We start from the raw sequence: 15,351 nt of genomic DNA on the forward strand, positions 1-15,351 counted from the left end.
TGTCGCCTTCTCCACCACTTCAAGATGGTTTTACGTGGTGTCCCCACTTTACAACGTCCTCCTGGCTCGTCAAATAGCACTACCAAGCTCAATTGTAACTCTTGTAAAGAATCAAGCGTGGCTTAATCTTCTGAACTTTGGTTCGTGTCTGCAAGTGCTTCCTGAGGGTGTATCTCTTCCTGCGCTGTCCCCTTTGGAAGACTGTGGAGTAGCTGCTCTTACGCCCGAACCACGATTCAACACTGCAGCTTCTGCCCCTCCTACTTCATGCAACGACAAGTTTACACCAATGATAGCTACTGATTTACGACCTGCTTATGCCGTCGCCCTTCGCCGCATTCTGATGTCCTATGAAGACGTCTGATTTTAGCAATTGCCCGCTAGGTCGAACCCGTGTTGTCACTCATCCAATCCACACTAGTGACTCTCCTCCTATGCACTACCGGCCCTACCATGTGTCTGCGGCTGAACACCAGGTGATCCAAACAGGGGTGTACAAAATGCTCTCCAAAAATATTATTGAGCCTTCCCGAAGTCCGTGGGCGTCACTTGTCGTTTTGGATAAAAAGGACAATACCTGGAGATTTTGTATCAATTATCGTCACCTCAATAAGATCACCTTAAAGGATCTGTATCCGCTTCCACATATTGATGACGCGCTGGACTGCTTACACGGTGCCAGTTATTTTTCGTCGATTGATTTGCACTCTGGTTACTGGCAAATCGCAGTGGATGAACGAGATCATGAAAAGACTGCCTTCGTCACCCCAGATGGTCTCTACCAATTTAAAGTGATGCCTTTTCGACTGTGTAATGCCCGTTGCTACCTTCGAGCACATGATTGACTCGCTTCTGCGCAGATTCAAATGGACCACATGCCTCTGCTTGCTACCTTGATGACGTCATTGTTTTTTCACCGACGTTTGAGAGCCACCTGCACCGACTCTCAGCTATCCTTGCTATTTTTCGACGAGCTGGCCTACTACTCAATTCTGCAAAATGCCATTTCGGCCACCGCCAAATACGAGTACTTGGTCACTTGGTTGACGCTGCTGGCGTCCAGCCTGATCCTGATAAAGTTTGTGCCGTTGTTGAGCTTCCACTTCCGCGTCCTTCTACCGATGTCCGAAGCTTCCTCAGGCTGTGTTCCTATTTTCGGCGATTTATTCAGAACTTTGCTGAAACCGCTCATCCTCTCGCAAACCTCCTCAAAAAGAACACCACTTTTTGTTGGGGACCCGACCAGGCTGCACCATTTTCAACCGTTATCAGTCACCTTATCAATCCACCTGTGTTGGGTCATTTTGGTCTGCATGCCTACACAGAAGTTCGCACCGATTCCAGTAGCCATGGCATTGGCGCTATCTTGTCCCAACGACAGCAGGAAACCAATCTTGGGATCGCGTATGCTAGCCGTCTTCTTTCAGCAGCAAAGCGCAACTACTTTGCCCTTGTTTGGTCCATTGCTAAGTGCCGCCCTTACCTGTTCGGTCGGCATTTCACTGTCATGACAGATCATGCCTTATGTTGGCTATCCTCACTTGGAGACCCAACAGGTCATTTTGGCCACTGTGCTTTACTCCTGCAAGAGTACAGCGGGACACCAATCGTGTGATCGCGTATGCTAGCCGTCTTCTTTCAGCACCAGAACGCAACTATTCCATAACAGAATGTGAATGCTTTGCCCTTGTTTGGTCCATTGCTAAGTTCTGCCCTTACCTGTTCAGTCGGTATTTCACCGTCGTGACAGATCATCATGCCTTATGTTGGCTATCCTCACTCAGAGACCCGACAGGCCGTCTTGGCCGCTGGGCTTTACGCCTGCAAGAGCACACCTTTTCAGTGTCCTAAACATTTGGGCGGCTACATAAGGACGCCGACTGCCTCTCCCGCTATCCTGTCGACCCTACCAATGGCACCGAAACTGATACATACCTGCGTTTTGTCGATCTCTGACTTCTCACGCATCACCGACAAGCAGCGTCGTGACCAATATTCGCGATCCATCATCGAACGCCTTACCTCGGAGCAACAGGACGTTTCCTTCCGCATGTTTGTTCTCCAGGACGGGACCTTATACCGACGCAATATGAATCCACACGGTGCTGAACTGCTTCTCGTCGTTCCCCAGCATATGCGCTCAACCATTTTCTCGCAGTTCCATGATGTGCCCACTGCTGGTCGTTCGGGTGTCTCCCGTGCCTTCGACCGTGTGCGCAGGCAATTTTTCTGGCCTGGGCTATATCGCTCTGTTCGAAGTTATGTCGCTGCCTGCGAACTTTTCCAATGCTCCACTAAACCTCCATTGTCTCCCGCTGGGCACCTTCAGCCTATAGATATCCCCAGTGAGCCATTTTACTGCGTCGGCCTGGATTTCCTTGGCCCATTTCCAATTTCATCCTCTGGTAACAAGTGGGTGGCTGTTGCAATGGACTATACCACGCGTTATGCCATAACGCGGGCCCTCCCAGTGCCCAGGCACACTTGAAGTAAAACTTTGAAGGTAAATTGAAAGGGAAGCAGAGGCAATTTCTTGAGGGAGCTTATTCCACGGTGTAAATGCTCGTGGGAAAAATTATTATGTGAATAGATTCATCCTGATAGCAAACTCTCGCACATTTAATGTGTGATCAGTATGAGCAGATATATATGTAGGCTCCCGGATGTAGCTTTCTTTTTTAATGCCCCTTAAGCCATGAAATATTTTGTCGAAATTTGTCAAACAAGGACAAACGTAAATATTTGTGCCTGTCTTCACGAAGAGGCCATCCTACACTCTTAAACAAGATTGCACCCTTTAGGTCGTATCTTGCCACACAGCAATAATCTTCATCTGTCTTGTCCGCATTTCCTTTCTTTAACACTACGAGCCGGGTACTTCCAAGTCATGAAAAGCACGCACGTTATCAGCGTGACAGAGCATTCTCGACGTAAAAGTAGCGAGCGCAGCATTTTCAAGAAAGTAAATGCAATCGTGACATATGACGATTATTGTTGTGTGGCAAAGTATGACCCAAAGGGTGTACATTTGTTTAAGAGTGTATAGTATTTCTGATTTCAAATGACCTTTTAAAAGAATCATAATCACCTGTGTCAAAACGGACCGCTTGCAACTGCACACACTCCTGAGCATCTATGTGCCAAGTTGCGACCTAAGCGGGACAATGTTCATTGAATCAGTGCACCTGGTTCTGCACACAGAGCTGGTGACAAAAGATATAGGCACGCAGGCACAAACAGAAGTACTGACAATTTTGTGAAGCATGATAAGACGATCACATGCGTGTGTCTGAGCCAGCGACTGTAGGGATAACAGCTGAGCTTGCGAGGAGGGTTAGAAATAGTGATTGTACCTGCCGTGTATAAATCATATCGCTTTTTTTGTGTACAGCTTAAAGTTTATCTATGTCGCATTGATGGTGAGGGGACTAAATTATAGAGGCATATTCAAGGATGGGTTGAACTACCGTTTTGTAGGCCGTGAGTTTGCGCTCTTTAGTGGAATTTTTCAGCATGCGTTTGACGTAACCAAGTGTAGTATAGTGTCGCCCCCTGCCAGATCTCCGTGTTATCATACATTTATGTTTAGTAGTAGTCCAGCTACATGGCGCACCTCCATTCTGTCATGTGACAAGCTTGGACCAATCAGGAGGTGCCATCTGGCGAGTGGAGTCTTTTATGGTAATAAACGGCCGCTAGCCGGCTCAGTCCTAGTCCGGTTTTCATCAGCAGCAGTTAGCTCCGTGTCTCCCTCACTGCGTCGGCGCTCGCCGCGCGTTCGCTGGGCGCGGGCCCCAACTTGCCTGCCGCTGCCGACACAACATCTTATGACGACGAGGATGGGATTCCCGCTGCGGTTCCGACCGAAGCCCCGGGAAACCAACGAGCTTCGTAAGTGAAGCGACCCTTCCTGTGTCTGCACGGCATGCAAACGCCACCGACGCACTTGGCGTCGCGAGGCTTCCGAGCCTAGGCCTTCTCGCCCCCCTTGTCCTTCCTTGCCCCATTCCTGCTGCGAGCTCCGGCTTGTTTTCTGCACTGTCTCCTGCACGCTACCGGGCATGGCTTCCTTTTCGGCGAACCTTCCCGTTTTTCTTGAATTGCCCGGGCCACCGTTAATTCCATGGTATCGATGGAATAAAATTTTTCAGGCCCACCTCGAAGCGGCCGGCGGTGGCGACTGGACGGACGCGCGACGAGCGTCTGCGCTCATCAGCGCTCTCGGGCGTGAGGGACAACGAAAGTACTTTGCAGACGAGGAGCAGGAAGCAGCAAGGCAGTTAACCGGCGCAGTGTCAGCGTCAAGCGAAGCAGCAAGGCAGTCGACCGGCGCAGCGTCAACGTCAAGTGATGCGGTCCCGCCAGCGTCAGAGTTCCAGAAACTCTTGCAGCGGCTTGACCGGCTGTTCGCCGCGTAAACAAATGTTCTGGCAGAGAGGCACGAATTCACCAGTCGAAGGCAGTTCGAGGGAGAAGGATTCCTGGAATTCGTGACCGCACTGAAGGAAAAGGCGGTACAATGCAACTTCGGCACAACCTACAATGAGCGCGTCCGAGACCAAATAATACATGGGGTAGTGAACGTCAGTGTTCGCGAAAAGTTATTAGCTCATGGCGAAACCCTGTCCCTGGACAAGGCAGAAGAAATTGGACGCTCTTTAGAAGCCTTGCATCGAGCGAACCGCGCGTTCGGCTCCGAAAATGTACGAAGAATTGAGGCATTTCAACTTGGCGTTCCGTCGACAGGCCAAGATGACAGACTTCTTCCGGGAAGCCGCCAAGATGACCGACTTCTTCCGAAAAGCCGCCAAGAGGGCCGACTTCTTCCAAGAAGCCGCCAAGAGGGCCGACTTCTTCCGAGAAGCCGCCAAGATGGTCGACATTTCGCACATGGCTCCTCCGGGAACCGTGGTGCATGCGATCAGTGTGGCAGTAGGAACCATATCGCGTCTTACAGGAATTGTCCAGCACGAAATCGGCGATGCAACGCCTGCCACACGTTGGGCCATTTCGCTTCGGTATGTCGAAAGACCCAAATAGCGGTGCAGCACGTATCTTCCGCAGAGACGCTGTCTTCCGTCAACTTCCGCAGGGTAGCCGTCCACGTCTGTCTTGACGGTAAGCACTTTTGAAACAAAAAAGATTTGGAAGTTCCGGTCATAGTTAACGGTGGCTCCATGCGACTGCTGGTGGATACGGGAGCATCTGTGTCATTCATGACGGCCGAAGATTTTAGAAATCACCTTGGTCGACAGCACAGGCTGTCACAAACAACAGTGGACTTGAGAAATTTCTCCAAGCAACGCATCGACATTGAAGACCTGTTTCAAGCCACTGTCCAGTTTTTCCAAAGGTCATGCTCTGTCACGTTCCACGTAACGACTACAGGAACATCACCGCTGGGTTTAGACGCCATCGAATGCTTGGGCATACAGATCGACGCTACATCGCTGACATGTCGTCTACCTTCGCTTCCTCCAGTACAGAGCTCCACAGGTGTGCCTACGGGTTTTGATCACCTCTTCAGTGACGAGTTGGGTCTCGTCAACAACTTTGTGCACCGAATTCATCGGCAGCAAGATGCGAAACCAGTATCTTCAAAGTTGCGCCGACTACCCCTGGCTCTCCGTGACCAGGTAACAAATGAAATGCGACGTCATCGAGCGCGTCGAGGCTTCTGAGTGGGTGTCTCCACTCGTGGTGGTGCACAAGAAGGCTGGAACCATTCGGCTCTGTGTAGATCTACGGGAACAGGACAGTCTTGTGTCTCAAGTTCAAGAAAGGGTCTTGCAGAAACAGTGGCAGACTAAGCAGTGTGTAGACAAACGTAGAGGTGCTCAGGCAACTCGTGTCAAGGTGGGAGACACCGTCAGAATTAGATTTAACAGGAAAGGATTTTTTAAGTACAGTAAACCTCGTAAAGTCAAAGCCCAGATAGGACCATCTACTTTTCTACTCAGTGATGGGAAGACGTGGCATGTGTCTAAGTTAACCCTAGTGATAAAGGATTCAGCAGATAGTACATTGTGTACAAGTGATAGAGACGTTTTGTACTCGTATTCAAACCTTTCCGATGACTCGTCTGTCGTGACATCGTCCTTTCATAGTCATAAGCATCAGTTCAGTAGTTCGTCTGACTGTATCACTTCCGAGTCTACGCAGTCAGCAGTCGTCTCTGATTCTGTGGGGGAATCGGTAGCCTCCCAGGACTTGTTGGGACTTCGAGAGGAGCTTTCTGGGCAACCCTCTCCAGCTTTGAGCGACACCCACATTCAATTGTCCAACCAGGGGGAGGGAAATAATAGTGGGACGACTGGGTCTTCAAAGTCGACCAATACGCGTCGCAACCCCCAAAGTTCTTCTGAGGTACGCACACGTCCTCATCGTGACAAAAAACGGCCTCCGTGGCTCGATGATTATGTTTATCGAATGTAGAGCGTATTGCCGTCTTCGAAATGCCATGGCTAGGGGCCTCGCTGTGACATTTAGGAGACAGTTCACATGTTTCGTTAACACAGGTATTAAATGTGTTCCTTGTTGCGGTGCAGTGAGTCTTGTGCCGTGTTCCTTGTCAGATTTTGTTTTGAGTGACTGCCGGTGTTTTGGTGCCCCAAGTCTGGTGCGCGTGTGTGTGAACTTGGGCGGGGACGGACTGAATTTGTTGTGGACTTAAGTGCGTGCCTTGTGTGCGACTGGTGCGCGTGTGTGTGAACGTGGGGGGGAACGAACTGAATTTGTCCTTGGACTTAAGTGCGCGTCTTGTGTGCGCGTTTCACTGTATGCTTACTTTGTTCCAGGGGGGGATGATGTAGTATAGTGTCGCCCCCTGCCAGATCTCCGTGTTATCATACATTTATGTTTAGTAGTAGTCCAGCTAGATGGCGCACCCCCATTCTGTCATGTGATGAGCTTGGACCAACCAGGAGGTGCCATCTGGCGAGTGGAGTCTTTTATGGTAATAAACGGCCGCTAGCCGGCTCAGTCCTAGTCTGGTTTTCATCAGGAGCAGTTAGCTCCGCGTCTCCCTCCCTGCGTCGGCGCTCGCCGCGCGTGGGCCCCCACTTGCCTGCCGCTGCCGACACAACACCAAGCCTCTGAATTACTTTTGAACAGATGAGGTCAACGTGCTTGTACCATTTTAAAGGGTCCTTGAAACGGTTTGGACAGATTTTGTAGATGTGTAGGGTACAGCTTAAATAGAACATTCTCACCACAATTTAAGTGAAGCATTACGTATTAATGGAGCTACAAGCTATTACAAGTTACCCTTCTCCCTAGCCATGCTTTTCCTCCTCAACTCGTTCGCTGAGCGACGGTGCTAAGCTCCACTTTCACTGGTTCTGCGTCACGATGCGACGTCACATCGTCCACTTCCGGTTGTTTTGGGGTCCGCCCGCGCGAAACCTCTCCGCTAGCCACTTGGCTGTCGACCCCAAGCGAGAGCTATCGAAGCAGCGTGCGTTGCGAGCATTCTGTCGTAGCGTCGAATGTGTCTGGTATTCTGGTAATCACACACCAGCTGAAGTCTTGATGGAACGGTGGAGGCATAAACTCAAGCTGATGAAGGAACTTTAGCGTAGACGTACGTGAGCTGCCTGATCGGTCTCCACGGTCCAGCCACCCATTGGCGCAGAGCTTAACCAGCCAAAGAAAGACTTAGTATTGCTCTAACCAAGTGCAAAACATTTTAAAAGTTTACAAAAACAGTGTTGACGATTACACTCCTGCAAAAAATTTACACCAAACCAAAGAAGAGTACATTTTGTTACTGCTACTGTGTGGTTGAGCGCTATGCCACCAGGTGGCTGCACCGTGCAGACCATTAACATTTGCGCTTCTGTTCATCCCCTGAAACGACACTCAAGGGGACACAGCCTTGCGCTTGCGTTTACCCTAATACCAGACTGGCGAAACGCTATTGCGTTAATAATCTGCCGGTCTAAAGTGACGGCCGCAATCACGCAAATCCTGGCACCGATCGGATAGCGGTAGTCCATTGCGCTGCAGCCAGTCCGCTCGTCTACTGGCTTGCAGAGGGACACAATGTCGCTGCTTGACATAGTGCCAGTCGCTGCATTTGCAGTCCACAACCCAACAAAGTCGAATCATAGCGCTCGCGAAAAAACAGACCGACACTGACGCGGAGCTCTCGTCAAAGACGGAGCACATAACACAGACAACACTTGCTGTGTGCAGGAAGTGCTTAAGTGTACTGAAAAATTGTCCTTGTGCATGCTCTTTATGCTACTTTCTTTTTATAAAAACAAATTAACTAACTTTCCAACTATTATGAACATCATTTGTTTACCGTAAAGCTGGAAAAGTTATCGATCACGTGCCCTGGTCAGCGAATCGGATAGCTCGCCCCACTGACGTCATATAGGGGATTACAGTCATATGGGTAGAGGCGGCTTAAAATTCCGCCGAACAGTGTGCTGCGATCGGCAGCGATGTGCATCTTTAAAACTTTATAATAAATTACATGCTTTACACGGAGCACTTAGATGTGTCAATTAATGATCAGAAGGACCTACTCTAACGACTCAGTACATTTGTAGAAAGTCGTCAAAATCATTTCAGGGTCCCTTTAAGGTAGTCATGAAGGTGACTCGAAGGTACTTAAATTCCTTGATGCACTAAAGTAGTTGTTTCCATTACTGTAAGTGAAATACAAAGGCTCTTTTTTGAGAAAAGTCATCAACACTATTAATTGACATTTGCCGGAAATGGCTCCAGTGGCAAAATGAAGCAAAATTCGCTATTTAACTTGAGTTGGTCTTCAATGCTACGAACGTTTGCATAAAGCACGCAGTCATCAGCATACATACGAAGTTTGACCCGGGTGTTACTAATGATTTTGGCAGCATTGTTAATATATATAATGACTAGTAGTGGCCCCAAGACTGAGCCCTGGGGAACAGCTGAAGTAACGGTAGCTGACGACGAGTGAGCATTGTTAAAAGAAATAATCTGAGACCTCCAATCCAAATAGCTAGTCAACCAGTCAAGTAGTTTGTTGTTTTTAAGAACCGAGCATAGTTTAACAAGAGGTTTTTTTGTGACAGCCTGTATCAAATGCTTTCGCATAATCTGTAAAGATGGCATCTATCTGTCCACGAGAGTTAAGTGTCTTGAGTGAACTCGATGAGCTGCGTGACTGTTCAGTGGCCAGCACAGAATCCACGTTGCTACTGAGAGATAATGCTATTATCGGACAAAAACCTGCTGATATGTTCATGAATGATGTGCTCTAATAACTTACAGCATTTGTTAATTACAGAAATTGGCCTGTAGTTGTAAAGCATCTGTTTGTTGCCAGATTTAATACTGGGATTACAGTAGCAATTTTCCAGAGACAAAAAACAGTGCATGAGTCAATCAATTTTTGGAAAATAATGGTTGATTAATGTGAGACCAATTCCGAGTACATTTTTAAAAATTCATTTGGAACACCATCAGGTCAGTTATTTTTGGTTGTGTCAATATTAAGCGTTTGGTTAAGAACCCCTGCTATGCATATTTGGATATCAGAAATGGGCTGTACCATCACGTGTGCTCTGGAGCTAGGGTTAGTACCATCGTCGGAGACACAGATGTATAGTAGTTCCTGAATGCTTGAGATATAGAACAGGGTTGGTTGTCAATAATAAATATTGATGAAACGGGATACTGGGCTATTAGTTTTCCAAAATGTTGCTGGGTTAACTTTCATGAGCCTAACCAGTGTATTGTTATAATAAAAGCCTCTTGCATAAGTGAACTTGGTAAAAAATGATGCTGACTGTTTGGCGGCGAGTTCGGGCGCTTGCGAAGCCGTTTGATTCGTCGTGTAAGTTGTATGATATGGCTGTTGTACCAGGGGCGTTTCAAGTTACGTTTTCTACAATTTCTTTGGAACAAATTTCAAAATGCATTCTTGGGCAATGTTGTAAAAGTACTCAAGGTATTGACGTCACAGTGGGCACTGGAAGTCAAGAAGTGATCAAAAGACGTTGCCAGTAAATCAGTAATAGCAATGTCATCTGCACAGTTCAAATTCAACATAGTTTTGAGAACAGGTGCTATGATGTCAATGGCCAGAATAAATGTAACGAAGACTGCTTTGTGATCAGAAGGACCATCAGTTATTTCACATTCCAAGCCGTTACATAAAAGTGCCTCATTCGCAAAGACAAAATCTAAGATGGAATCTTCACGCATAGGAACAGTGACAATTTGAGTGAAGTAGCCAAGGTAATCAGACTCGTATAGTAATTTGTCATGGCCAGCTACAGAAAGAGAGGTCCAGTTTATACTCGGGACATTAAAACCACCACATAGTATCAAGTTGCAGCAATGGACCCTGTCTAACTATGTAGTGTTAGGAATGGCCTGCCGAGGTGGCAGCATGCAAGTTAAGTTTTCTCAGCCAGCTGCAGCTGCGAGCGTTGCGAGCTTCCCCGAAGAGAACCATGGAAGCCTATCACAATTGCTGTGGTGACTCATTTCGTAGGGACCTCGAGGTGCCGCTTCAACACTCCCTCGGTGCCGTTGTGACTAAACGCGATCGGCAGACCAACTATTGTTACTGAACCCACCACCCTCTGCAGCAAGAAGAGCTTCCCTAACAAAAGGATGCTTTGCGGTACATGGGCCCTAGGATTCGTCACAGTCTGCTGACACTCGTGGCGACTACAGGACGCAAGACAATGGACAACCGGCGGCCGCGCTGCAGGGGTCAGCTAGGGGAACCAACGCGCCTTTCAAGACGTAAGCCCCGAGTTCTGCGAAGCCCGTCTCACCTCGGAGGGGGCAGTGAAACCTGTGTGGAATGCGTGTGTAAACCCCCTACCCCCTTCCCTCAAAGGCGGGCCGGCCACGAGGACTTTCTACGCTGAGTGGTCGAACGTTTCCCTTACCTAGGGATCTAGGGAACATGAAGTGTTTATAAGCAGCTGTTTGTCGGCTTCTAGGGTGTGCTCTGGGATTGTACTTGTGAGCTGTGTGCTCTGTGCTGCGTGTTTGGAGCTTGGTGCTAATGGAGGATGCAAGACGAAGCATGCAGCATACAAATGCTGTATGCTTCGTCTTGCATGCTCCATTTGGGAGTCACGCTTGACTGTCGAATGTATCTCTTGTTTAAAATGTAAATACTGTAAATAATGCCCTGTTAGCCTAGTATCCCCAAGTTCCTCTTACGACCTTCAACTCCGACAACTGTATGACAGCGGTGGGATCGTCCTACAACTCCTACAGTAGTAGGAAGGATATCGCCAGAGCTGGGCGGGCGGTATATCGCACCCAAAGCCGCGACTAAACCCCCGATTTTAATTTTGGCCCAAAGTGATTCAATGTTTGGGAGTTCTGGAAGTGCGGGAAATTTCATGCCATTTATAAAAATGAGCGCAACGCCACCACTTCGCCCAACCAGCCTATCTCTCCGTAGAACCATGTAGCCAGAAGGCAAAAATTCAACATCGGAAATAACATCACTGAGCCAAGTTTTGGTTACACAAACAAAAGATGGATTGTGACAATCCACTAGACAGTTAAAGTCATCAGTTTTATTTAGTAGACTATCCGCTTTTACATTTAGTAGCTTCAATCGGCAGTTAGATTTAAAATTAAATTATGGTGTTTTATGTGCCAAAACCACTTTCTGATTATGAGGCACGCCGTAGTGGTGGACTCAGAAAATTTAGATTACCTGGGGTTCTTTAACATGCACCTAAATCTAAGTACACGGGTGTTTTTGCGTTGCGCCCCTATCAAAATGTGGCCGCCGGGGCCGGGATTTGATCCCGCGACCTCGTGCTTAGCAGCCCAACACCATAGCCACTAAGCAACCACGGCAGGTCAGTTAGATTGCAGTTAATGGGAACTGCTGGTGGACAGACTTCCTGTCAACTTCTAAGTTTTCTTTACAATGGATTTTGAGCATCCTGCCAAGTGTAGCGATTATTATCCACGATAAGCGAGTCGTAGTGCAACTGTGCCTTGCTGCAATTTTTTCTCAAATTAACAGAGTGCTTCCATAACTTGCTAGAAATCTCGCATAAGCGTGTAGAAAAATTTTCACTAATGGAAACCTTGGATCCCTTTAGTTTACGCACGTTTTTTAGCATTTCAATCTTGCACCTGTAGTCTATCAGTCTAAAGATGATAAGCCTTTCTTTGTCTGGTTTACGTGTTGCAAGTCTGTGGCAGTGCTCGATTTTCTCACATTTGACTTCCAGCTTAGTTGTCAAAAGATCAGCTACTAAGTAAACAGCTGATCAGTGCTTTCAGTAGGTGGTTCAAGAAGGCCATAAATTACTAAGTTATGTCGCAACCGATTTTGCAGAGCTTCATTTTTAGAGCAATTCTACGCACAGTTTCCTGAAGTTGAGTAACTGCGTGCTTGAGGTTTGTACGCGCTGGTTTACATCAGTGACGGCAACTGCCATCGATTCTAATTTACTTAAACGTTCGTTGAATGCTGCGAACCTAGAATTCAGGGTTGCCAATTCAGTGCCAATTGTACTCTGGCTGGCAAGAAGGTCAGCTAGCGTTTGTTTTGTTTCAGCGGGGCCTGGATTACTCTCGGTTTTCGCACATAATTGTTGCAGTATCTTTAAGGAATGCGTAATACTGCACATGAGACACTCAAAATGCATAGAAAACACCGGGGCCTGCAGTAGCAACAAAAAGCGATCACCGCTAGTATAACACATATAGACTTATTTCAAGCCTACCTGTAAGACGAAAAGACATTTGATGGTACTGAACGACATGCCGCTGCCTGACCCGCTGAAGAGGAGTGTCCTGGTCGCTGGTCTTGTAATTGTTGGTGAGCAGGTAAATGTCGCTTTGTGTTCCAGCCATGTGCAGCAGGGTCTCTCAATCAGCTGACAGCTCGTGACTTGAGAGTCGTGATAAGCACACGTGCTCCAGTCCAGTTGTGCCAGAGCGCATGTACTGAGGATCGAGGGATAATTATCAGACTGATATTACAGGTACAGCAGGTCATGCAGGGTTGAAACGTGGTCATTGCAATAGTGGCTACCAGAAACTGCGGCAATTTGTAAGGCAAAAAGAACACATTTGATGGTACTGAACCACATGCCACTGCCGGACCCACTGAAAAACTTTCCAAATAAGTGGTAAACCTAAAGCACTGTGGGCAACTTGCAGTGGAAACAACTTGCATTAAAATTAGTGGATGATTGATTGAGCAGGTTGGAAGGACAGCAGTGATTGGCAGCTCTCAATCTCCTTGTTGAGGGCACTGGTGCCTGTCGTGCAGAGCCGTGGGAAGGAGCGGAGGCCAGCAGCCCACCTCTGGAAGAGCAGCTGCGTTTGTCACGCCAGGAAGAGCGCACGCTCCGCTCCGAGCTGACCCTGGCACACTCGCAGCTTGCCAACTGTGAGGCACGTCTGCTGCACTGCCGCCAGCGCCTGTGCCAGCTGGGACACGAGGTCAGGTGCATGTGCCAAGCAGTAAGAATCCCTGGGACAACACGAGCACTGTCTTGCAACTGAAGGTTTATTGGGGCCAATATGCAAGGTGAGTAAAAACTGAAGGTGGAGACCTCTAGTTGCAAGACAGCGCTCATGTTGACCCCCTATTATTAGGTGCATGTCTCCATCCCAGGGTTCGTACACCTCCTTGAAAACCCTTGAATTTGAACATGCAAAGAGAGATTCAGGGGCCCTGAAAACTCCTTGAAAATAAATGTTCCTTGAAAACTAGGGCTGTGTGCCAACTGTTCAACACTCAAAGTAACAAGAAAGAAACGAAAAGAGGGTGGTTAACCAAGGACACTTGGAGAGGATGAAGACTAGATAAGAAGTAGGAAAGTTAAGCAAAATAACAAAGGCAGTTTTAAAGCAACTAACTCTTCACAGGGGCTACGCCCTAGACACTGCCTATCAAGAAATAATCCTAGTATTTCATACTGAGCTAAGCGATTACAATGTGGCGTGTCTACCGACCCATCGTTGCGTTTTTATTCTTGCGTTTGCCATTGTGCATAACACTATGTTGGCCACATGTCTTCGTAACTGTGTAGTCACCATCCATGATCGTGTTGACAGCAATTGCAGTTTCATCCACAGCGGTTGCAGCCAATGGTAGTTTCATATTGACTTGGTGCGGGTGTCAGCCGTATGCTTTCAGAACGGTAAGGCCAGCCTCTTTAATCACGTCGATAGCGGCCGCGGCTTCGTCTGAGCGGTTGTGTCAAACGGTAGTTTCATTTTGACTCGGTGCAAAGCTGTCAAGGATGAAGAGTGCCGGCCACATTGCAATGCAGAGATGAGCTGTTGGCAAACAGCTCACTGGTGAAAAAAATCATTGAGATGTACATACAGTAGTGAAAAGCATCTCAAATGAATACATGCACCACGGTCGTAGGGCCAAGGAAGTTGCGAAGGCCTTGCGAGTGTGAATCGGTCAAAAGTTTACAAGAATTGTAGCTTCCACACTGCCTTTGTGCATAACAAAAATGGGGTTTGCTAAATAAAAGCTTGTGGACATTTGTTTGATTTCTCGATACCCCCGATAATTCGACATTCAGTTCATTGGCACATTTTTTTAATCCCATGAAATCCAAATTAACAATGTACTATAATGTTTAAACGTAGCATGTTTGTGTGCAGCTTTCGGAAGAGAAATGCTGTCAAGGTGGAGAAGGAGGAGACGACCTGGTGGAGCAGCTGTCAGAGCGTCGGCGCATGGTGGCTCAGCTAAGCGAGGAACTGCGCGAGGCGAACCTGGAGGCCCTTGCTTTGGCGGATGCCGACCACAAGCATTGGCTCGAGGCTTCTGGTCAGTTCGTTTGCGCATTTGTGGCTTTCCTTCTGCTGCACTTCCTTCCACACACTTGTAGGTTGTCTTGAGGCAGCTAACCAAAGGGATGTGTTGCTCTACAAAACTGAAGACTGCATACCGTATTTACTCGAGCAACAATCCCACATTTTTTCTCTAAAAGACTGACGCTAATTTGGCGATGCGATCATTATGAGGGATAATATAAAATTATGAGTACTGAGAAATTCAAACAAGTTGCAGGTCATAATTCTTACGATGGCTACCGTGAGCATAACCAAAAAATCTATTTGAACAAGGCTTACCTTTGTTAAATGCACACATTCTGTGAGCACTACATCAACTGCACCTCACCCTTTTATTTCTTTCTTATTCAATCGCTTTGATTTTATTCAGAGTCTGGAATCCACACGGCCATTGCCACAAGCTTTCTTGTCAGAGGGTGCATGGTCATCTCTGGGGGCATCACAGTCCCATAAAAAGTGATCTATGATCCCGTCCAGCAGGGGAGACATCCTGGTATTCTTCAAACTTTTAACCATCTCCTCGTCGGAGATTCTGCT

The 15,351-nt window shown here is 47.7% G+C and overlaps 1 protein-coding gene across 3 annotated transcripts in view; it reads left to right on the forward strand.

The window, feature by feature from the left end:
- The window catches only part of LOC142580201 (uncharacterized), a 95,230-nt gene that overhangs the window by 52,092 nt on the left and 27,787 nt on the right, over positions 1-15,351 (forward strand). For all 3 annotated transcript variants that reach the window (XM_075691088.1, XM_075691089.1, XM_075691090.1), the window contains exons 4-5: positions 13,265-13,437; positions 14,620-14,788. In XM_075691088.1, coding sequence (XP_075547203.1) covers positions 13,265-13,437; positions 14,620-14,788 — 342 coding nt within the window. The remainder of the gene's footprint in view (positions 1-13,264; positions 13,438-14,619; positions 14,789-15,351) is intronic.

Source organism: Dermacentor variabilis, chromosome 4 (genome assembly GCF_050947875.1).
Source record: "Dermacentor variabilis isolate Ectoservices chromosome 4, ASM5094787v1, whole genome shotgun sequence".
In the NCBI taxonomy this organism is placed as follows: Eukaryota; Metazoa; Arthropoda; class Arachnida; order Ixodida; family Ixodidae; genus Dermacentor; species Dermacentor variabilis.